General features: G+C 42.4%; 1 protein-coding gene across 3 annotated transcripts in view; it reads right to left on the bottom strand.

Moving 5' to 3' along the window:
• Positions 1-26090, bottom strand: part of LOC131263113 (sodium-dependent nutrient amino acid transporter 1) — a 59577-nt gene that overhangs the window by 28657 nt on the left and 4830 nt on the right. For all 3 annotated transcript variants that reach the window (XM_058265267.1, XM_058265269.1, XM_058265268.1), the window contains 2 exons: positions 13155-13551; positions 6656-7240 (listed from right to left, as the gene is read on the bottom strand). In XM_058265267.1, the coding sequence (XP_058121250.1) occupies positions 6656-7240; positions 13155-13187 (618 nt within the window). In that variant the 5' untranslated portion in view covers positions 13188-13551. The remainder of the gene's footprint in view (positions 1-6655; positions 7241-13154; positions 13552-26090) is intronic.

Raw genomic sequence — 26090 nt, 5'->3', positions numbered from 1 at the left:
CAAAATAGATAATATCTAAGTCAATGGAGAATTATGAACCGGAATGAGTATTCCATTTTCATATTTCATTTCATTTCAATTAAATTGAATTTAAATTGCATTCCTTCAACAAGGAATTTATGACTCTGTAAAATTAGTTTAGAAAAATTCTCCATAGCTACTCGAATTTCTGCATATTAATGAACCAAATTTGTAGAAATGGAAGCAGTATACAAAATTAAGATCATGTATCATGTATGTAATGCAATTTGGATATTTAAGAATCTATTACAAATCATAACAAGATTCATAATTATTGAATTTGAACGAATCTCCGATCAAGGTATCGCCGCGTATTGTCACATTTTTCCCTACCAGTACAATACATTTCAGTTATATTTCAGTAATATTTCATTGAAATCAATTGAATGGAATTGAATTGAATTTAAATTGCAATCTTTCTACAGAGGATTAATAATTCTGTCATATTAGTTTAGAAAGATTCTCCTTAGTTACACGAGTTTCTGCATACTAATGCATCAATTTGTAGAAGATTAAGCAGTGCACAAAAACGCAATCATGTTTGCATGATTTTTGAACGATGCAATACGAAGATTTAAGAATCTATGACGAATCATTAAACGAAGTTTTAAAATATGTGGAAATTCATCTATTTTTGAAGTTGGAGGAAAAGCCGATCCATGAAGCAGTTCGATAGAATCTTCGATCAAGGTATCGCGTATTATCACATTTTTTCCCTACTAAATACATTTAGTTTGTATTTTGTTCTTTCACTTTAAAGTCAATGATACAAAAAGTAATTTCTTTTCTAGCCGCACTATGCTCCTTAACCTTGGATTAAATATAGCTATTTTATTTAGCTAATCTTATCAACGGTAGAAAAACAAAAACGACTGAAACAAAGCGATTCATTGTTGAGCACAGGATAAAAAAAAAACTAATCAGCGAAAGTAAACGCTGTCGGCTCAAGTAGCTTGTAATACATTTTTCCACCGCTCAGCACACCGAAGGAACGCTGAAGTTGAAAGTAGTTTTGACGTGCGCACGACTACGCAGCGGAGGCCGCTGATTGTGCCGGAGGGCAGAGGAGGAGGAGTCCGTGAGGCAAACGAGTGCCTTCGGGGTGAGCAGTTTTTTTTTTATCTTGTTTATTATACTTTTCCGCAGATAACGCACCTCGAGTGGTGTGTCTGCTGTCGTCGCCACCCGCCGACGGTACAACCCCACCCGCGCCGTGTCGCCAACGAGTGCGATTCAGCGTCTTGGAATGACACCAGGAATGTGTCGGAGCACATTGTTGGCGGGGTTTTGAAAAAAACGACCCTCTTAGTAGTTGAACAATTTGTTTGGAGTTTACAGAATGGTTTTACATGATAACGTATCAATCGAACGGAAATCACAATATTCTACTGTTTTGTCAATTTCAACAAACGACAAACGGATGGGTTCTTTTAATGGGCATTGGTCGTGCGATTTGGAGCAAACCAATAAATCTCTTGCTTTCTTCCGGACTCGAACAACCCCACTGCCCTTCGCGAGAATGCTTTCTAGAGCAGGGGAGGTGATGAAAAACCCTTCCCTTGGGTAAAACAAAAACCGACGATTGGTCAATCATTGCATTAAAAAAAAAACTCCATCAACACTTTCCTTGGTTGGGGTTAATTTCGAAAAAGGAAGAGCAAATTTTCCAATTTCACCTGGCTTTTCTTTCGCTTTTGATAATAGTGCCACCAGGGGGTGAGGGTGCGCTCGCTCGGGAAAAGGGCCACCCTCGAGGGCGGGCTAAGTATTATTAATGATTTGATGTTTACATTGGAAGATTATCTACGAGGGCGGATGGGAACTGCGGGCGAAGGGATGCCGGTGCTGGGTGTTGGGCCCGAACAAAAATGGATGGAATGAATTTTCATTGCGGCTTTTAGCAGTTAAAAAAAAAACGCACAATGCCCGATGACCGATGAGTCGCATGGGTCAAGAGTGGCGTCGAACAAAGGAGGCAAGCAGAAAAATAAATTAAAACAATTCCAAACGAAATGGAGAGGTAAGGCAATTGGAGAGGCAGAAGAGGGAGAGAGATGAAAAACGTCGAAGTCGAAACTGTTCGTGGCACCTGCCCTAGAATCCGAGATGAGTTAAGGTTTTTCTTCTGTACCGAGGGCGGCGCATCATCATTATGCTCTGGGAACTGTTAGGAAAGTCGAAGCATGGAAATTATCGCGAATGTGGGCTACCGATTGGGTGGCGGTTGGTGAGGTTGGAGGAGATGAATGGGTGATTTTGGCCCAGAAGCAGCAGCCGATTCTCCCACAGTCGGCCCCCCTCACAACAATGCAGCACCCCGAATGCACTCTCCCTTTCGGCGCCTTCGGGGTGGGGGTTGGTTTTTGTTTTGGGTTTTCTTTTTACCTTCTACACAGCCCGGTATTGTTTTTCCCACCAAAACCGCAACAATGACGGAGAGAGGAGGTGCCGCGCCGCCGGGACGGTGAAGAGCTTGGTTGGTTTTTGGTTTTTCCAAGTAGGTTTCATGAGCCAGAAAATTGCTGATACTGTAAATTGACACCTCGGCCGAATGGAGGAAAAACCGACAGTTGCGTTAGGATTGTGTTTTCTGTATAAGTTTTTTTTCAGTTTTCCGTACGAGTGCACTCTCCGGGCCGTGTACATGTATCGGTGAGCTGCTGCCCCACAAATGACGCCATCGGCACACGCGACCTCCTCCCCCCGTCGCGGTTTGTGGTTCGTGCCGGAGGCTCGATGATGCTGGGTGGCTTGGAAATCCGATATGCCGTCAATTTGCATGCAGAAAAGCTTAATAACTTAATACGTATGGGCCTAAATGATTTCCATAACTAAGCAAGCGCAAGCCGAACGTTTAGTATTGTGCCAATGTTTTTTTCCGATGAATTTGTTTGTTATTGAACTGGTTAGATTTCAAGATCTCATCGTTCCGTTTCCCTTTCTTGAACTCATTAGCGAAGATGTTTAAATAATTGATAGGTCGTCGCTATGACCTCGTTCTTGATATCATTATTGTCAAACCTTTGGTTCTATTATTCTTGATTTAGTAATGGAATATTAGCTAAATTAGGAAAAGCTGAGCCCTTTGCATAATTGAGAAACCAAAAAGTAATACATCTTGAAAGGACAAATTTGAAGAAATGATGTATATTTATCTCCCTTATCTAGGTTTCTACCCAAAGCACTAGAATTTAAGTGAAAACATTGTGCACGAGCTGCATTCTACGCCAATTTAAAGTTACTTATATTTGGTTCTTTACACAAATATGTTATTTATTTTATTTATTTATTATGATATTACGGGCGTAGCTGTATTGTTAAAGCCAACATGCTTGAACTGACTTTTTTTGTTCTTTAAACAAATATGTGTCTGAGTATTTTTTTTTCTTAACAGTTTAATCCATGAAACCAGCATGGAATTTCTGTTGCATTTCCATTCTGTTGAATTATTTTGAGTAGTGTAAAGTATTTTAAACTCGCTTTCATGTACACGGATTCGTTGACCTAAATTTACTTGTTTTGATTTTGAATAATTCTAGCAAAAAGATTGGTTTGGCGGAGGTTTGTTCACTCACGTTTTTTATATTTAAATAAATATTTAATGTGATGAATTAGTGTATCACAAATGATGTTATTAGTTATAGCAATGACATAATTTAACAAAAAAAAATCAATATTTTTACTTTGACGTATTTTCAATTCGCCTTCATGTACACGGATTTGTTGACCTTTTTATCACATCCCAATTCAACCTAAATTTATAGATTTTCTTGTTTTGATTATAAATAATCCTTGCAAAAAGAGTAATGTGGCGTAGGGTTGTTTTCTCACGTTTTTGCCATTTGGTGTGTAAATAAATGTTGCATGTGATAAATTAGTGCATCACAGATGATGTCATAACTTTCGCTCCTCTCTATATGACGGTTTATTGCCTCTGCTCTGAGATAAACTTAAGTACTTCAGTGCTTACAAGGCAAATCACAAACCAACCCGGCCACCTTCAGAAATCTGAGGATATCGATCAAGGTTTATCTTTAGCTTCAGCTTTCTTCACCCTTTCCAGCTTGACAATTCCCTCGGCAATGCTGCGGTGTTGTATTTAACCGCAAAAACCGTAAAAAAAACACCACCAGCCTGTTATGCATCGGACGCCATTGGGGCCTGGGGCTTCTTCGTGCCGGACTGCATCAAGTGCACCATTTACAGAAATAGTACAACTTGGTAACGGCTTAAACGGGACAAAAACAAATCCCAACTGGTGAAAAAGGTTGTACGATTAAGGGTAAAATGCTTGGGGTAGCGACGCCTGTCCGGGCTGTGTTTCGCAAAGCTTTTGCCATAAATCATTGCGCGGGGGCGCATATCAGAGGAAAGAGCGCGAAAAAGCGTCGCTTTCCTTTCCCAAATTTATTGCTTACCGCATCGCATCGTGAAGCAAGCGGCACTTGAGCGTTTAATACATTCTATCGCCGGGCAGCGGGTTCTAAACTCCTGCCCGCCCGATGTTATGCCACGGGGCACGCAAACCCGATAGCCGAGAGTCTTATCGTCCGGTCGGGACACGTACTGCGTCGTAGCGCGGAACGGGAGACACGATTTTCTTCGCGCTGCACAGCTGGAAAAGTGTGTGGAACAAAGGGCGCGCACATCCAGCTCGCAAGGAATGTTACACTCGTCGATCATCTTGCCGTATGCAAGATCCCCATTCCCATGCGAGAACTCAATCGAACGGTCCTCCTGCTGTCACAAGCGGGGAAAAGCAGCAGCAACTTCGGGGTGATTTACTTTTGCAACACTGCACACACCACCCCCGACGACAACTGTGGCCGAGGAGTGCGGCCAGCAGTGGCAGTTTGGGTCTTTTATGGGTCGTCACGACTCGTTAGCGCACCACGGCTGCACCACCGGGGCGGAACAAACGGATACCGTTTTCGAATTGGAAATGCTTGCTAATTAATCTTCCTTTAAACGAGCCACGTTCTGTCAATTCGGCACGCAACTTGTCAGCTTTCGGGCGGTTTATTCGTACGATCATCTTTACCGATCAACCGTGCTTCGCCGGTGAAGGCTTTAGAAAAAGGTTATTTCGGTCTAATTATCAACCCCATTTGATGGTAGATGCTAGTGATGTGCGTACTGAGTAAGAATTAATGATCGAGTTGAATCATACTAATGAATGATTGATTTAAATCTTAACGGATAGTTTTTGGTACTCCTTTTTTAACTGAATTGTTAACAGGAATTCGAATCCCAAAAAAGTGAATGTGCGAGTAAAAGAGTAGCTAGTCGTCAGAGAAATTCGAATCTCAAGTAGAGAATCCCAAGTAAGGATTCGAATCCCAAGAGTGAGTAAAAAAATTGCTAGTCGCCATAGAGAGTTGAATCTCAAACTGGGATTGGAATCACAAATTGGGATTTAAATCACAAATTGGGATTAGAATAACAAATTGGGATTAGAATCCCAAACTGGAACTCTTTTACTCTTTTTTTTTCATCCTTATTTGGAATTCGAATCTCTATTTGGGATTGGCATTTCTATGACGACTAGCAAACTCTTTTACTCACTCATTCACTTTTTTGGGATTCGAATTCGATTCATCGTGATGTTTGTTCACTCTGATTCAAATCTTTAAAAAGAGTTGCTATTCTCATCATTAGTAGATATCACCCCATCACGGTTGTCCCAGAAAATCTTTTCCTAAAGCTACAGTTCAGCAAAAACAACGACCGTGTTTCGTATGCTTGCAATTAACTTAAGAACGTGTTACATCATTGCGAAACCGACCACTGGGGAACAGTGTTTTATTGTGGAAAGATTGTTTTATTTATACACACAAACGGTACACCTACAGCGCGTCCCGTTATGCCGCCACATCGGGTGGTTGTAAACTATTAGAACCAACTTCTTCGCCCTTTCTTAGGATGGTTTTAATTTTTTTTTTTACTTTTTTGGCTTATACGACACATAGGAGAATTAGTTTCAGCTCGCACACCCCCTCCTCCCGCGCCGTGTTGATATAATCAACCAGAGTGACCGTTAGTACGGTCGGTTCCGCATGCCAAACCGCCAGAAGTGCGAAGTACCGAGTGCGAATGTCCGCCACACCGAACGAGAACACCAGAAGAAACCGGGGTTCGGTAAAAAAAACCCAGAAAGAAGCAAAACACTCTTCTTGGATGGGACTGTCTTTAATATTGCACATCCTCTCTCCGTAGCGGGAAGAGACCTTTTCTTAGACCGAGCGGCGGTGGCGGTGACGGTGGTGGTCCGAAAAAGTTCTATGAATAAAAGATGGCCCACTTCGGTCCATTCTGTAACGGAACCGTGGAAGGGAAGGCGAAGAACAACAATGGTGATGGCCACCTTTGCCGAACGGAACTAGTGCGCATCGTAAATGGGAAACATTCGCACCGTTTCCCTCCTTCACCATCGTCATCTAGACAAAGCGGAGTGTCACAGCGTGTATGTGTGTGGACGATCACATCCATCACGGCCTTCAGGAACCGTTGAGGGATGGCGCACTTTTCGCGATTCGATCCGAACGTTTTGGTGCGCCTTTTGCCTTGTGGAGAATCGATTGGGGGAGGGAAAGAAGCCTGACGCGCATATGCCGGACAACCTGTCCCGTCTTACCTGCTTGTTCGTCTGATCGTCGCTCGCGGCCACGGTGTTGGCGCTGGCTTTGGTGGAGATGAGCTTCACGGTCGACCCGTTCTGGATCACGCTCGAGTTGTTCGGGTTGGACGACGGCGTGGACAGGTAGCGCAGATCGCCGAGCGTCGGAATGCCGGCGGTCGTTGTTGGACCGGCGCCGGTGGTGCCCGAGTCCGGGATGTCCGTCACCCCGGCCGGACCGGGGCGACCGCCGGAGGTGCGGTGCTGCCGGCGGTTGCTGTTGGTGATCGTGTTGGTCGTGTAGTTGTTGAAGGACGCGTTCGTCGTCCAGATGGGAGACGATCCGCCGGTCGTGGCCTGCGTGTACGAGTGCTTGCGGGTGCGTTCGAGGGTGCGGGCGGTACCGGGGCCACCGTGGGCGGCCGGGTCGGGCTTGGGGAGACCACCGGTGGCCATGGTCATCGTCGTTGGCGCACCGCCACCGTTCAGAGCGTTTTCCATCGATTTCTTGCGCTCGGAGGTGAACGTGATGGTCCCATCGGAGAAGCGGTGAAACGTGAGGTTCTCGTCGGACAGGAAGGACATCGATGTGACGCTGGATATCTGCGGAACGAGAATGGAAACAAATGCATTATTGATTGCTTTCGATGCGGCGGAACGGATGGGGCGAATGGGGACACAATAAAGAGAGCATAGGTCAAGTTGTTTCCCATGGTTTTATCACTTAATAACAATATGTATATTTGCACCAAATAAATGATCAATCTGTTTCCACTTAAGCGACAACCAGTTCATTACACAATCCTTAATCATCTCTTTAAGATATTTAAGTTAATTTCTTAGTAGCCGCCATCTCTAGAAAATCTCTACGCATGTAAATATGTTTAACTTAATAAAGCTTCAATTTCCATTAAAACAAAAATCCATCTCCACTGCATTCAAGATCGATAATGCATGTATATATTGCCAAATATTACAGCAACAAAATTAGAACGCTAACCGCAAAAGTCGAATCTTCAGTAAATTAAAGAAACTAACATACTTGGGGGTCCGCGACAGCCGAGCGGTAGCGCCGGTTAGAAAATCGACCCATGAGCTCCGGGGCTCACCACCTCGACGGCGTGGGTTCGAATCCCAACCGAGACCGGACCCTCCCCTGTACGAGAGGACTGACTATCCACGTACAAACAGGGAAACAAGTTTCGTAAGCCCTTAACGGGTAGGCATGACCAAGAGGTCGTTACGCCAAGAAGAAGAAGAACATACTTGATATCCAGAAAAATTGTGCCAACAAATTAATAGTTACTTTAGTAAAGTTTAGTATCAATTTAAATAACGTCGTCAAACGTTTACACGGTTCTGAAAGCAAGCGACAGTTATGTACAAATTTGATATTTTAAATCGGGAGTTTCGCAAATATTCTCATTTAGGATGTAAAAGTATCGACCTGTGATGGTATTTTTCGCCAAACAATAAGAGCGCTTTGAATAGGAATTAAAATACTACTAAGTCCAAATTTAAAAAACAAAACATTATAAACTAGATGTACTAAAGCAACATAAAAATTAATACAAAAACAAAACCGCAATCGCTTTCTACCTTTATAATACAAGAAATATCGCACTAAGCTTGCAAAAGTTGCAACAGAATTCACATTCAATAGAAAGAAATGGATATAAGTGTAATGTAAACCACATTTGTATGATATGAAAATGAATTATAAGTATCGCATAAAACTTTAAGCCTTTCACAAAAATTAATACAGCAGCTTATCAAACCATGTAAACTATTTTTAGGGAAATATGGGCCATCTGAGAAATGTACATGTAAATATGATTATAACATATGGAACCACGCTATGTTTGCTGGAGAAATCCCAACCGGCCAGCAACAATTATCATAATTCCCCAAACAAGTAACTAATTACCAAAGCATACACGCATAAACTTAATTATTCGCACGACGGCGAAAATTAAGATTCATCGTGGAAAGTAAATTGAGTCAGTGATGTTTCGCATCGCCATATGTTCCGCCACCGATGTACGATGCGCGTGTGTAATAAGCCTTGTCGGCACATATTAGATAACGCAGGGGGTGTTGGTGGCTAGCCCCAAGACAGGCCTCCTTGTATTGAACCTTAAAAACGGGCGTATCGATCACCAGCCTCGAATCAACCACGCGGAAGAGAACCTCGCCTTATGCCGGAGGAGGAACGGCTTGTAACAGCTCAGTAGTAATAGGATATTGCAGTTTAGGGCTGCTCTGAATATTCATTTTCTGTGTTTCCGCCCGCCCGAACAGGCTCTATCCAACCGACCGAAGGAACAGCGCGTGCCAACGAATGGCAACACGAGTTTTATCCTACTTCCCCAGTTCGATTCTGGGCCGAGGCCGATCCCGCCTTCCGGGCAGCCGTACACATGTTGTTGGTACGTGAACGGAACGACCAACGAGAACCGAACTGCACCAGCCGAGGGAAAGGAAACCTGCATCTCCTGTTCGTCGGCCCTCCGGTGTGGACCTTAATCCGCAAGGAAACGTGCTCCAGTTGGAAAACTATCATTTCCAGGAGACGATCCTTTTGCCCGAAGGAGGTTGAAACTTTTAGCCCACGGTGAAACTTCCACCGAAAAGCCGAAAGCAACGTGAAGTGAAAGCTGAGACACGGAACTCTCAGAGCGCACCTTCTAAGGATTCGCCGAAGGGCTGTGCTGTCGAGAGGAAGTTGACAAGCGCTGACGGCTTCAAGGATTAGCGAAAGTGTTCAGGGCACAGGTGCGGGTACACGGAGCTCTCGAAATGGAAGGACACCGTCGAAAGGAAATTGTATTTTAATTGGTGACAAAGTAGGGCAGATTTGCATCTTTGCACCAATTACTTTTAAATTCGTAGGATTTCTGGTTTTATGGTCTCTCATTGACTTTAATTATTATGTTAATACGTACTGTTACATAATAAATGCACCGTAACAACAATGGTTGAAATTCGATTCCAGATGGTTAAAGGCGATATTCAGCATCCTTATTTACTCTAACCTTCATCGCTCAAGCAAAAAGATATTAATATTACATTTTGGCATCAGAAATGTAATTTTATTGAACAATAAAAACCAATTTAAGACGAACAGAAACATAAACACAATTAATTTTATTTATTGGGTAGTGACGGAACTACGAAAGCAAAATTAAGCCGGAGATGAGTGCAATGAATTATTATATACAATCGTTTCCACTAATCTTTGCCTCAAACCAAACTATCTTTGAAATAGCATCAACTTCTGTCTCTAACTCATCTGAGTTTGTCTTTTAGCATCTAAAAAATTGATAATTCAGAATGAATGAATGAAATATAAAAGTTATTGATGTTACTTAAAATTAGTTTTCAAAGCTGCTTACAAAATAGAAATGACGCAAAATTTTCAACAAATCAAAAGAGTGATACTGATACTGAAATGATAAAATATATAAAGGGATTGTAAACAAAGAAAACAAGTGACGCTTAGCAGCTATTAAAATAAGTTTAACATAGTTAACTTATATTTATTTTTATTGACGTGCAATTATCAAGGAAAATCTTGATTACCATTTTGATTTTAATGTTTCACGGTAACAGATAAAATCTTATGGTTTAGAGACAAACTGAGCTGCGTTAGTGACACAAGCTGGTGAATTAATTCAAAAGATGATCCCTTAGTGACAAAATCAATTGCTTTACAAGGCCAAATTTTGTGGTAACGGCTGTAAATAAACACAATTCTTTTAAATAAAAATAATGTCTTTTAAATACACTACATCGTGAAATCGTGCCAAATATTAATGTAAAACTATTCAACCTGGTCCATCGTTTAATTTGATTCATATTTCAATTAACGTTCCAAACATAGAAACATCCAAACCATTGCCAAAAGTGTTTCTACATTCTGCAAACTAGTCTTTGGAGGATAACCAAATGCTATGATGTAGCAAAAAATAGAAAAACACTCTTGGACGGAAGTCCACACCATCTTCACGTTGGACCGGCACGTTATCCGTTGCGCCTTTGCCGTTCGTGTCGTTACGTCGGCTTGCAACACTTCTCTGGCACGCGGCACGGGCACGAAAATGGCATCGTCTTCGGTGGCAACGGAAAACTGGAAAGGTTTTCCTTTGCCACCGAGGACTTCACACGCGGGAAGGAGCGTGCGGGATCGGTTTTTATATAGGAAATTCCCATTCAGCCCGGAAAACACCTTGCAAGATTGTTTTTGTGCTGGCCGGGTACTAAGGTGGAGAAATGGAAATCCGAAATCGATACGGAAAACCAAGCGGGGTAAACGAAAACATGGATGCAAATTGCGTACATGACAACAAGTCGTTGGCGATGGGCGAAGAGGAGCGTTGCGGCAGGAAGTGGTGGGATGTTTTGGAAGAAAACTCATGGCTCTCCCAAGGACAGTCACCCTTTTTGGAAGGTGTTTTCCTTTTGTCGAAGAAGGCGACTGAACGGATAGCATTATGCTGGATGAACCGTAACAACCTGAATGGAAATTTCACTTTTTTCTACAAATTCATCCGAACATTATCGTTCGGTTTCAGTTTATCGACTCGGCACATGTCCGGGGGGCTTCGGAGGACGATGAAATCGCATGATCGATCGAGCTTGCAAGCGCTTAATCCGACCCAACCGGGTGTGCTAGACTGGAAAATGTTACCTTAATGGACCGTGGATGTAATTGGAGAGCTTTTTCCGAACGTATGTATGTATGGTTATTATGTCGACAATATTGATTTTTTTTTCCTTAACTACGTGAGCATTTGTCGGATGATGTTCAAAGCCGTTGCACTCGAAATTAAATCATACGCAACGTTTTTCCTCCCGTTTCAAACTTTAACAGTTTTTTTTGCGACAACACTTATCAAAAACATATCCAAACACTGCACACACTTGCTTCATTGCGGTGCGAGCAAAAACAAATGAATATCGGCAGTCAATCCGACACGTGAGTCGAAACGGACTCGACGGGAAAATGCTCTTTACAAATGTGTTGACCCGTCCTCCAGCCGGACCACCACCACCCGCGAAACCTTCACGGCAGTGGACGCTGAAGATTGTTTTTCCACGGCGAGCTACGCAAAGCTGGGTTAGAAAGCGAAAAGAGGCGCGAGTTTTTCGGAAGCGAGTGTTTAATGAAGCTAAAAACATCACTTAATGGTACGACGATGGGTTTCGCGTAAGCGCGCGCACACGAACGCGCACGTGCACCTGATCGTAGGTAAAGGGCACAAAACAAGCAAGGCGCGCACAAGGCTGCGGGGCCAAGTGAACGATAAGAGAGGAGACTATATGGTCCCATTCGCAGGCAAGAAAGAAGGTTGTTCGAAAGACTATTGTTTGCTGCGGCAAAAGTAGAAAGACCAAGCGAACATAAATGCTGCACGCGTCCAAGATAAACAATTAAAGCGTAGAAGCATGGATGACTTAAAACATAAAAAACATTCTTATGCAACATATTGTAATAGGATCTTTAACCCAGTTAGACGATCATGTTGAAAGTAAATGTATCAACTAGATATTTGAATTTGAATCAATTTTCTTTGGAAAAATATATTTGAAAGTTAAAATAACTTTAACTCATCAGTTAATATACATTTCGTTTAAAATTGTAATTTCGAAAGCAGTACAAGATGTCCCAACGATCCAATATTCATTCGAAACCTGCTCAAAACTCCGGTAACCGTAGGACAGATAAGAGATAAAAAGAAAAAAAGAGAATGTCAAGGCAAAGGAAACAAGTTCTGGCGACGAGCTGCGTAGTAATGAAAGGAACACGAATCGCACTTAGCAGTGGATAAAAAAAACGAAACAAAAAACATGCCCGTCCGAAACGTTCTTGAAAAGTGGCAAGGCTATAAACATATCGCATGAACGAAAACGAAATTAAAGATAAAATAAATGCATCGGTCTCAGAACGCTAGACTCCCTAGTACCAAACGTGTTTTCTAATTGAAAAATCATGTTATCGAAATTTGGAAAACAAAAAAATGGATGCAATCTCGATGGTTAACATAACACACAAACCTTTAAAAAGTACACTGATCGCAAGGTGAAAGGTGAAAAAGAAAAAGTGTTTTAAAATGTTGTGGGGGTGTAGGAAAACGAAACAAAATATTTTTGACGTTGGGAGCGATATAAAAAGCAACCCGCCGAGACAACATGACAGCAATCAACAATTTTTTTTTTTTTCTGAAGGTGAAGGTGAATGTCGGCCCAAAACGGTGATGCACCATGCGCCCGGAACAGAGAGAAGGGAATCAAAAGAGAGAGAAAACAAGCCAACCACATCAAAACAATCGATCGACTTAAAAAAAAGGTGAATCTAGCCGGGTCAGGTGGAAAGCACACAGCATTTTCGATGCATTTTCCGACCCGATGCATCGCCGTTTCGTGGGCTTGCATAACTCATTTTCTCTTGCGTAACTGCAACAGCAGAGTGCAGCGACGACGACGGCGTTGGGCATCGCGCCACACACACACTTACCGACTGTTTTGGCTCCTTATTTTTCCATTTCATGTTGTCACTCCTCGAAGGTCACCGGGAACTGGGGCGGAACTGGTTGGTCGATTCCCTCGATAAACTCGTTCTACCGGGGGAAGGTTACAGCGAGACACCACTTGCTAAACCACTAATATTCTCACACACTCACACACACTTTCGCTGCACTTTTGATAACAATAATTTTGGAATTCTGACGAACACTTTAAAATTCAATTTGACACAATTTTTCTGGACTTTTCTTCCCCACACACACACGCGTAGGTGTTCACTAGCTTTGTAGTTGAGGTTGTTGAAGTAAATTTTTACCGACACTTTCGATCACCCGATCGATGCACATTTTCGAACGCACTCATCATGTCGATTAGCGGCAAACCAATTCCTGCGAGTGCAAAACAATAACGGGAGATGCATTATGGAACCTCAGTTACAGAAACGAAAATGAAATCTTCTGATGTAATGTGACTGGAAAAACGCGAAGAAAAGAGCGCGACTCGCCGATGCAAATGACGGTGGCTAGAGAGCTGTTTCTCAATATTGTCGAAAGTGCTGTTTCGTTGACAACGAAAAGTCCCAGTCCAGAGGGTTTCGTTGGCGCCAAGCATAAAGCCCAAAACACAACAAAGCAAGAAAACCAAGGTACAGTGTTTAGAGCGCACGAATTTAGCTGCTTTTTTAGGCAGTTGCTTTGTACCAAAGTTTTCCCAGACAATAGCGACAACACAACCACGCCGAGTGTAGACCTAAATTGTGTGGAAAAAGCGAGATGCCAGCAGAAAACAGGCGTAGAGGGAAGGAAGGAGAGAAAACTAACACATACAAAAAAACAGACCTCCCTTGGTCAGCATGATCACAAAACATTGCATGATTAATTCATCAACCAAGCCGCCACAGGGACGCCCTGCACACTTGCCAAGTGTATTGCCAGAAGAAAACGGTAAAGATGGAAAACCCCACTCCGTTCGGCCGCATGGCAGCGGGAAATGGGAAAAGTTCTCATGTCCCACGTTCGTCAAGTGTGACTCCTCTGGTCAGTGCTGACGGCGGTGGATTAAGCAGTCATTTTGGCAACAATAACATTCATGTATCTTTTATGCAGTTTTACCACATCAATTGCAAAGACACGTTAGTTCTTTTTTTAGCAAAGAGCATGAAAAACGCTTCCTGCATTGTTATACATTTTAATGTTGAGCTTTTTTGTACTGAATTTTCTTTTCCTTTCGGACCTACTACAAAGGGAATATTATCGTACACAATTGGAAGTTGAAATAGCTTTAAATATTAAAAACGATTCTTAGATAAAACTACAATTTAAAAAATTATTCCTAGATAAAATATTAAACATATTTTATATTTACATTAAACTGGAATTTAAAGTCATACCAACAGGAAAAAAAAACAAAAAGAAAATATAAAAAGTAAGACAATCCCGTTTGAGACAAATCATTCAAAACCTTCGTAAACTCTTTGCAGTACAAAACGAGAAAACATTAAATATAAACATATAAAAAAAACACTTGTTGTTGAACAACAAGAAAAAAAACCTCAATGTCCCAATCGCGCGAGGTAAAATAAAGTTATTTCGTTTTCATTGCACAAAACAAAAACATCAGAAACACGTGTGAACTAAACAATCAACAATGAACCCTCCGGATGATGCCATAACCCTTTCAGTAGTGCCCTGCTTTCTGCATCTTTGCGACACACGCTGCACCGGTAGCAGGCAAGGGCAGCAGGCCTAACTCAATTATGTCGAGACGCAAATGCACTTGCTGCCATTTGCAGGTAGGCCCGATCTCGGTACCTCCCACCCTCCGGGAGTGATCCGTGGTTGATCTCCGGACGCGCAATCGGGGATAAACAATCGAAGTCGAAGATGCACTTCATTGTCGGTGGCGTCCAACGTCGGTGTTATTTTTAGACAACTTCATTCGCTCGCAGCTCCATGTACGTGGGTTTTATTTGATTTTCTCAGTGTTTTGCTTCCTAGTGTTGTTTTTGTTGCAGACCACAGGCGGAAGTTTCCGTTTCGCGGACATGGCGCCCGAATGGGAGCGGCGCGGTGGAGACTATAACCGCGGAGCAGCAGGATGATGATCGGGTGCTCGGTTTTGCGCCATAAAGAACTGCAAAGAAAAAGAAGGGGGAAAGAAAAAGAAACGTGGTAAGTATAACGGAAAAAGGTACGGTGAGGAGGCTTTTGGGGGGCGCAAAATAATAACAAACTGCCGGAAGCTTTCGAGATGCGGTGTGTTTTGTGTGCGTCTTTGGCAATGCAGTGGAATAATACGGAATCGCAAAAACCCGCCGGCACCACGAGCAAACCCATAATCAAAAGTGTCCGGAATTGGTTTTTCTCTCGTGCGTATGTTTGCCAGATTACACACCTCCAATGTTTGTCGCATTATAGAGCACAGGAAAAATGGGCAGGGGTGTCCGGATGATGCTGGATCTCGGTTGGAGAGAGCAAATCAATGAAGTAACCACGGATTGTACGTCAAGTACTTCACTTTTCAATCACATGAGATCACCCCACCGCGCGCAACAGCTCTTTCGGCGTAAAGGAATGCATTAGACGTGTACTGTTTGTATACCTTTCTCTTGAACTATTTTCAATAATCTACAGAAGAGCACTAGTATTGCATTACAGCACTGTTATGAGTCAATATTGGACGTGACTTTAAGTCAAGCTCATGGCATTCCACGGAGCTTCTCGATCGTATCGATGTGGATTCCAAGTCCAAGCAGAGTAAAAACGAAATGTGTATTTTTGTTATGAGTACCGCGGAGATAACAGACTATCTCGGCTATCTCGGTGGCATCGTTCTACAAGCACGTACGAAACCATGATTTTCAACTTAGATTTGAAATTATAGTATCATCTACAACCGATAGACTATGATTACATGAAGTGCAAACAAAGACAAGAGAAAACAGTCTGGGAGGAGGTGAAAGAGGTTGAAGTTCTAGAAAATGTTGTTGTTTTTTTTTGTTAGCTAATATTTATTCTATCGCTCTTGAAAACATGCCCGTATGGTTCAGTTAGGCTTAGGTTGTTTTAATGGATGCTTAAATTAAATGTAATTATAGAAAATACATGTAGAATTATGAATTGAATGATAAAATTGGCGAATGTTATTTGAGATTTCGCTTCGTTGAGAAAATAAATATAATGTTTGAATTGTCCGTTTTGCAATTTTACCTTACTACTATTTAGTATTAGTTACTAATACGCGACCAAATGAGCCGAAGGTTTTACAATTGTAGGAAAAATATTGAAGAGAGAAGATTTGTATGCTCTTTTATCAGTTTCCTGGCATTTTTTATTTAGTTTTACGAGTTTGCTTTTTTTAAGGAAATAATGAAATTTATTATTTTGTTCATTTCTTGCATGTATGATTAACAAATTGACTGCCATGGCTATCATTTTTGATAGCCAGCTGCCATTAGTTCTAAAAATGTTTTGTCCCATAAATCAATGAAAATGCAACACAAAAATTGTAGCAGTATTTAAATTTAGTTCAAGTCTTTGGAAAACTAAGTCTTTGCTTAGCCTTCAAAACGCGTCGGATTAATAAATGTAATAAACTCATTTTATTAAAAAATTTTGAGCTAAAAACGCTTGGCGGTCAACAAGTTAAAAAATGAGTAAATAATTATCCTAGACTAACTGTTTGTAGCAAAGGTAAAAATGAAAATCAACTCGACGATGTAAATTAAAAACCAATATGAAAACAAGTTAATCTAAGCTTGTAATACCCCTATGTTCCGCATAGGAGTATACAAGTGCGCGGCTCGATAAGGTAATCAAGTGGACGGAAAATGTCCAGCTAACGACCGCTGTACAATCGCACATTCCCGGACAGTTACATGGTCGTAAAACAACTGCCCATATTTCAGGTGTCGATTTGTCGATTCGATCGCCATCGACGCGAAGCCACATTCGCTTCCGACAAGCGCCAACGAATGTCCATGAACCAAAGTCCGAGTCGGGTTTAGTAGTCGAGTTCATTTCTATTTCGATAAACGATCCGCTCGGAACAATAGGTAATAAAAGCTAAAAAAAAAATCTAAACATATACACCAACACATATATGCACTGGTGTGCGAATGGTTCGTTGTTAACAAAAAAAAAAAATCAGCGAGTCACGCGTGTCCGCGCGCTTTCAAGGTGAACAAGTTCGCTATTATCACCACCGGAAGAGCGTGATGATCGCGAGGGAAATGAAAGCAAAACCAACCCCCCCGCGCTGGTTTTCCATCGATCACGCCGACTGGAAGCGGGTGGAGGATACAAAATAAAAAAGCTACTAAGCAAATAAACAGCCCCGACTGTGCGTCACGAAGAGGCGCCCAATTTGTCTCGAAGTTGGACGCGCAATTGGAAGGAATAGTGAAAAGTGGCCCGGGGTACCATCATCGGCCACTCACAACGAACACATTAGCCCAGTGACACTGTGATCTCAATCTTTGCCAACCCCGCTGGAACGCAAAGGTGTTACCAATCGGGGTGAAAGGGGAGGAAGAAGGGAGGAATGGAGGTCGAATGGTATCGTATTCCCACAATCGATAAACAGCCAATTGAGTTAAATTAGCCCCCGCTTCGACCACTTACCCTGGCCACTTCACCGGACCGGAGGTTCAGTCGGGTCAGTTCCGTTTCGGAAAAGTCCGGCGGAAAGTCGGAAACGAGATATCAGATATGCTGATTGTGTGCGCGTCTGTATGTGTGTGCATGTTTCATTTGAGCAATCATTCGTGAGTGGAACGGGTGGGGTGGCGGCGACATCTTATCGGAAGCAAATGGAACCGATGGTGAGGCTGCAAAGCCCAAACGGGGTCGCAGGGCGCCACTACACAGTTAAACGCGTTGGCTTTTCCGCTTACAACAGGCCAACCCCGGCCGAACGAAGCCGGAAGCGCGTTCCGACACGCTACACCGGGCGCGATTGGGTGCGATTGGTTTTCTCCAGGCACCGTTGCTGCAAACTAAACTGCAACTGCATCGAACCGATCCGCTTTACGCCAATGGACGGGGGGTTTATAGTTTTTCTCCCACAGCACCGGCGGCACCGTCCCGGAAGAAGATTGCTCGATAAACGACGCCGTTCATCGCGTTTCATCGGAAACGTCACACGTCGACCTTGCGGTCCAACGCAGCAGCAGCAGTGCTAGCAATCGGCCGGAAACAGGTTTAGAGGCTGAGCCAAACTGAGGCTAACACCGCGTGAACGAAAAAGACGATTTCACTTCGCAGTTGACTCCCGGTAGGTACGTCGTTCCCCGGGAGGCGCAAAGTGGAAAATCATGAACGTCGTTGTCAATGGTTGCAAAAGCGAATATATGAGGAAAGATTCACCCTGAGCGTTGGGACGCGGGATGGGGCCACGCTCTCCCCGAAGCCCCTCTTCGACCAGGTGCCAATGGGGTCGGCACAGCATTCCTGTTTTATTTTTTACACTCGATAATTCCAAGAAAAAGTACAGCATGGCCCGGATTTAGGATGGCACTTGGGAACAGAACATGTTAGTGGCATGTTTTCAATTCGCATGTTTTCCACATTATTCAAATATTATTGTTCTTTTTGATCTACCATCTTTGATGATGGTTGCTACACAAATTAAATTCTTTAAAAATATCTAAAGATATTGATTGTTTATTTGACATTTGATATTTTATTGTTTAAATATTCATCGAAGTCAGAGGATCGTATGAATTTTGCAGAAATAATTATGTTATGCTATTTGCCGGAGACGATTGCAAAAGTTGATCTGTATCAAATTAAAATCAAATATGTCGTAGGCTTGGTGAAAAGATACACATGATCTATAAAAGATCTAGCCCGTAATCGTCTATCATAAGCTGTGATATCGATCCCGTTTAGAAGATCACGTGCATCTATGGAGCCATTCTACAGTCCTGTGATTTTTTATTGAAGTAATTTAATTCTTATTGTTATTAAAAAGTTGTGAAATGCTTTGTCAATCAAGCAACAAATGAAAGTTCAATCGCATCGTCATACTTCTTCGCATCACAAGTGAAAAAAAATGTGAAAATAGTAAATTCATGTAGCGTGTACGCTTGTACACGTATAAAATATGACTTACAACCCTACTTACTTAGTTACGAATACATATTATTTTACATACACCAGTGAAATTTCAAAGTTTTGAATCTAATTTCTGCGTGACCACTCTTCCAAGGGCGCGCGCTACAATCCTGTAAAATACTGTAACCTCATACCCGGGGAATCACTTCTCCTTTCGTTACCTGACCTACACTTGGCGGGGACGGTTGACTAATGAACTGTTTGCTCAGCACATTCACACCAGTCTGCTGCTCCACATGGAAGCAGAGATAACACGTGTGTAAAGCCAGCACGGCGTGGCAAAATCGGCCGGAGGTATTGGTAAGCGGTAAAGTAACGCTTGAGAGGTTCATTCTGCATCGAATGTTTGCAAGCAGCATCCGTTAATTAGTGAACGATATTCGTTTAATTATTTAAAGTAAATATTTGGGATTTGCCATGAAAGCAGTCCTTTGAATGTTTATCTTTGATTAAACCTTTCTTCGTAAGACAACCGTGCTGTTGCAGAAGGTAAAAGTTTAAATCCTTATAACTCTTGAAGCTATATTGATAATATATGATTGTCTGCTTCTTTACCCTGATCGTCTCTTAATTAAAAATTAAGTATCCCTTTTGCAAAGTTAAATAAATATACATTTCTTTACGTGTTTTAAACGTTCATATTTAAGTTTATACAAATCAGAAATATGATGCCAAGTAATTTTCCACGACCAAGCTCTTCTTGACGAGCAAACCTTTGCGACAACTATAAACATTTCAGCTGCAATGACATAAAAGCACCTCATATGTGAATCCTTGAAACACTCTTGCCTTTTTAATGGTCCACCAACGTACTTATTAAAACGTCGAGCAGCTGCTGCCGTGGCAGTGAAATTTAATTACTCACAAAACAAATGAAAACAAAAATCCTTTCCTAACGGTCTCCCTCGCTGGTGTACCATCAATCATGGCGCATGGTAGGTTTCTGCAATAATGCATGTAAGTCCTTACGTTGCCACGATGGGAAGCGAGCAAAAAAGTGAACCTTCACGATGGAAAATAGATTCAGCCTCCTCCCCGTGGAGATCACACCTATTACGACACAACACATCGAATGGCATTTCTCGCATTTCCACCAATTTCCATCATGCGTCTGGCAACCTCGACGCGGCCACAACTGCTTTATGGGCGCGGAATGATGGAAGTGGCTATAAAAATTCACCTGTGGATCAATTATTCTCATATGCCCGTACGTTCGAGGTACGTGCATGGTGTGCTCGCGTACTTACTGTCGTTTGCGCACATCCTACACATGAGTGTGAGTTGTGGAAGCTGCAACGCTGGCTGACATGACGGACCGCGAACAATGGATACGTCGCGGTGAAGCCCAACAAGCACCGTTCTCGCGGTCGGAACGGTGCGGAACGTGAACAAGAGGAACGCAGCCACGCAAGCTCAACACGTGCTGAGCCCTCCGAAAAGACCCGGACGGTCCGGTATTTGTATGCGAAAATGACGACGATTATTCTGTGGCCCGTCTGGTCATCCCCGCGTCAAGCGCATGCAAAGGTGAAGCGGTACGCGTGAACAAGTGCCGTACGGTCAATCGCAACACAATTTGAACTATCACAGAAAAAAAGACGAGCTGCTCATTACGTACGCACCCCGACTGCTCTCTACGGTACCTCTCGCGCGGTAGTGGTCACCTGGGGTCGTTAATCGCACGAAAGGGTAGGCACAGCGGTGCACCATTAGACGAAGGTGGACAAAAAGCAGAAAAAGGCGTTTGGTGTACAATCGCAAACTCAAAAGATCTATCGCACTTCAATCATTCGAAGGGTATTCCTCGTTCGAAATCACGATTTCTTGCAGCGTGTAGTTATGGCAGCAAATTTAGTTTTGAGGTCCATTATCTCGATGAATTAAGGTCATGACAAGAAAACGGTGGTTGTATTTCAACCTGTCAGAATCCCATAGCAAAGTATACTTGTGATGAGAATAACATCTCTGTTTGAATCAGAATATGAACAGTTATCATGATGATTCGATCCTTTAAGTTACTCTTTTGCGATGAGTTGTTAGTCGCCACAATGTTTTGACTCCTTAACAGGGATTCGAATCGAAAAAGAGTGAATGAGCGAATAAAGCGTTGCTAGTCGCCACGCAGATTCGAATCCCAACGGTGAGTAATCGAGTTACTTGTCGCCACAGAGATTTCAATAAAAAAAAATGAATTTAATCATAAACAGGGTTTGGAATCTCAACCAGATACTAAATCCGAATAATCATTAAAACATTTTCTCACTAGTATATTTACTTTTTGAACTACTTAGATGGGTGTCGAGTCGCTGTTTGAGATTCAAATCCCTGATTGAAATTCGAATCCTTCTTTGATATTTGAATCCCTGGTTGGGATATGAATCTCTAATTGGGATTCGATTCCTTTTACGGATTCAAATGTCTGTGGCGACTAGTACCTCCTTTACTCACTCTTAGAATCCTAATGAAGGATTCGAATCACTGTGGTGACTAGCAACTCTTTCACCTACTACTCATACACTCTTTTTGGCATCCCTGTTAAGAATTACAATGAAAAAGGAGTGAGAAAAAGTCTCCGTGAGGATTTGCATCAATCAATTCAACAGTAAGTTTACCAATATAATTTTAAGTAAGATGATCTGCAAAGGAAATATTCCAATGTTGCCGAACATGTGTATCAAAAATATATCGTCACTTCCTTCGAGATATCTGAATTCGAAAGAGATCTTGATCTAGTTTTATGATAGGTAAAAAAAATACAAGCGAGCCCTTTAAAATAGCATACTCCAAAAGAATATACATTAAATAGTTTCAAATCGAACCACTTAAAAATCAGGATAATTGACTCGAGAAAATTACATAAATCTAAACAAAAATTCCGACGAATACAACAATCTCTGAGTGAAAATAAGTAATTGTAATAATATTCTGGCTAATAACGTTTCCCATAGTGCCATCATGGTTCCATCGAACTTGCACGCTCAACACGACAAGCGAACATACTGCGAGTTTGCTGCACAAAAGCCAATGTCGTGGTATGCATGCCATCATGGAGGGTTCCTCCACATACGATCCTAACCCAACGAAGCCATCAATGTTGCCGATGACTATTCCGAGCCAAGATCGCCCTCATCACTCGACCGACGCTTCAGCAACCATCACCACCACCACCACCACGCCACGCCATGCCATTTCCCTCGCCCGAAACGGTTCCGTAGGGCCCCAAACAACAAATGTTTAACGCCAAACAAACGCGCGAACGCGCGCGCTCTTTGTGGCGCCTCCGTGTCGTCCTTGAGGTGAACTTTACCATAATTGATTTATGCCAAAAACAAATTAACAACTCTCGCCCGTCGCTAATAACATCACACCAGGCGTAGAACGGCGGTGTTCTGATGCTGGTTGGCGCATTGGAAAACTTTATTGATTATCCACCGGTCGGTGACAACAACAACAACTACAACGGCCTACAACAATGGATTTTTGTTGGCAAAAGTTTATTAAAAAGTTGGCCCTACCGGACGTTTTATACGCACCTTCCGAACGAAGGTCAACTGCAGTGATAAAGTAAATTGATGAGGAATCTTTCGGTGTCATTTTATGTTACTTTACTTCTGGGTTGGAATTTTTGGGATGGAATTTTTCGTGATAGTCAATACCTGCTGGCAATACTTAAAGCTTGTGATCAGGTTATAATTTAATGCCTATAATTGTAACGGTAGATAAGAACCGGATTATCAAACTCAATGTAATCATGTTAATTTTTAACATTTAATTTTAAATTAAACCATACAACCAACGTGATAGTTACTGTAGGTGTATGCAAGAATTCTGAATTAATAGCAGCAATATTGTGAAAGAAAAACATGCCATTAATCACAGTAGGCTAAATCAAACCCCGTGTTTGGCAAAATTCATAACTCAACCGACCGTCTCGGCCGATGATTCAACCCATTTCTACGGGCCCGCTATAATGAGGGACATTCCAAACCTAGTTTATCGTTCTCAAACGGCCACAAACAGTTTTTTTCTTTGTATTTATACCAACCGGCTTTCTTTGATTTTCCAACCGAATTTACGTAAGCGTTCAGTGGCCGCTGATCGTTTGAATTTGCAATCACATTTTTGCACCGCACACCGTGTTCTGGTGAGTTTCGGAAAGATGATAACCGACCGACAGACCTATTTCTCATCTCTTTGCCTGAAGAAAAATCACCACCAACCACCAACTGGGACTAGATTGGTAACGATAAATTATTGACGATTCCCGCGAGTAACACGAGGGGAGCGAAGAAAAAAGAGAGATGGAAGAAGAAAAAATCGCAAACCAATCACTTCTACTATAATCAACCGATTAACTGTTCCGCGTAGCAATAAATCACCGTGTGGTGAATCAACTATTATCCGCGCGTGCTACTGGGTGGTTTTCCACCCCGTGGGGGAGGTAGGAGAATGGGATTTAGAGCGCAGGAGACCAACAACGGGAGTGGAAGGGGCTGAGGGGCAATAAAGCCGACCGGTCGTGCAGTCTTTTGGGTCACTAATTTATTCATCCCACAAACCACACCACGCACACAACACTGCAATCGTGCCCGGTACGAAACGTGACGAAGGTGAAGTTGGATAAAAGGGCGCGGAGAGGGCAAGCGAGGACACAACTCAACAACACATCCGGACGGAAGGTTGGCGGGAGTACTTCCGCAAAGAAGCCTCAGCAAACCGACACCCGGCCCGGTAGAAGCATTGACCTGTGCCAAGTTGGGAAAATCGGTGGTAATTGCGGACAACCTTCCGCGCGCGCCTAAAACATTGACACCCAAGCCGTGATCCGTGATTAGGACGTGCTCTTACATACAGACCCCAGAAATGGTTAATGTGTTATATTTCGAGCTACCTTTGTGAGTATAAGCTTCGTAAAGACAATATGGCATTATAATGACTTATAAGTCATCTACGATGAGACGAATATTCCGGGACAAACACTTGGCAGCGTTAGCAACAACCTGGAGCGGAAGGTCCTTCGGAGGACACTCAACAACCATTCTCCGGCGTGTTTTCCTAACGTACGTGACATGATTTCCAATGTTTGCCCAGGGGGATCTTCGATCGCACGGGAAGTGGATCATTCGGCCACACAAACACCGCCACCGTCGAGTGTTTGTGGCTGTCGACGAGTGCATCCGCGAAGGTGCATTCCTCATTGGCGAGGTGGTGGTGGTTTCCATTTAATTTATCTCTGATTTTTTTTTTCACTTGTATGCTAATTGCACTGCAACGCACAAATAATTAACAGTCGACTCACCGACCGAAACCCGTGGCCCAGGGTGGCTTGACTCATCCGTCGTCAACCTTCGAAACGGACAGCGGCACCAGAAATGGACGGAAACGGTCTGTGAACTCCACGCCGGAGCTTCCTTACGCTGCCTTCCCGAATGGGGGGAAAAAGTAATGTGATGTGTGTTTGTGTGTTTTTTATGGCTATGTTTCTAAGCACATTTTAGCCGTACTTTATACCCGGCAGCAAAGGAATCATCATTTTTAAGCGATTAATTTGTTGCATGATCGAGCAGAAAGCTCATATGGAACAATCACGGGCAGTTAGAAAGGTTATTTATTACTGACACCATACGATTCCATCAAAACGAGCTGTTAAATCGATTTTACATTGAGGAAGCAGATTATCGTTGGAAGCTAGTGCAACAACATCATCAACTCTATTTCATCTAAGATGCTTACAATAAGCGCAGTGAAGTGTAAAATATTAGTTTAGGACAGTGAATTAGTAAGCTGCTGCAATATTTTATAACATAAATTGGACATAACGCGTATAATGCTAAAAAGGATGGAGATCATTTTAAAAAGTTGCTCACAAATGCCTTTTGACGATATCTTTTTATCCTAAACTAACGAAGGGTTTCAGTTAAAGGTCAATGAAAACAGCGTAATTATGAACAAAAAAAGAAAAAAATTAATAGTAGATGAAACCATAAAAGGTTAAATAAAAACATAGAATCAAAATTGCATTAAATTCCAACAGATACGAAGACCTATCAAATTTTAAATTTGTTTATGCATCATTGAGAAATAGAACGGTTGTTTGTACACTTTAATGATTGTAAATTAAAGGGACATTCTTGAGTTGTAGGAGAAAAAACGAGTTTGATGATAATTTATAACTCGGTATAAACAAATAATGGATAGGTGTAATAAAGAAACTTTACCGTACTCGAAAGAAAACACTACTACATGCTTCAAAATATTCCACAACTGCATTTCATTCAATTCACTACATTCTCAACGTTGGCTTGTTTCGGAAAAGGTTTAAAAATATTTCCAAAATAATATGTAGACTGTGGCTAATGTCTTGACCGTTGCTTCCACCAGTACTTCCCATACGATTCTCCCAGATCTACCAAGGTTCCACTCCGTAACTAACAAGGGAAGAGCGCAGAGCCCGTTCATTCTCGTTACGGTGCTTGATCCTTGAGGTTAGAGCCGGGCGGAGGGTTTTCTGATGGTACGCCGCCACAACACTTTAGGGGCATGATCGTCAGCTGGGGATTAATTGGCTTATAAGTATGATGAGCGTAGCGTGAAAAGTTATGCTAGGCTGTGCATTTATGTGTGTGTGTGCTCAGTGGTTGGGTACGTACTTTTAGGCACAAAATTCAGCGATAATTGTGTAGAAGCGCGGTTCGACAGGTCGCCGAACTAGACCCGCGTAAATTCGATAGGTTTCCACCGAGGGTTCACTAATGGATTCGAGTTAGCAAAATTCCCACCATCGTTGGGAGTTTACATTTGAAGCACATTTC

This window comes from Anopheles coustani, chromosome 2 (genome assembly GCF_943734705.1).
Source record: "Anopheles coustani chromosome 2, idAnoCousDA_361_x.2, whole genome shotgun sequence".
NCBI classification, from domain to species: domain Eukaryota; kingdom Metazoa; phylum Arthropoda; class Insecta; order Diptera; family Culicidae; genus Anopheles; species Anopheles coustani.
Note: the sequence above shows the minus strand (reverse complement) of the source record. Positions and strands in the feature narration are given on the sequence as shown.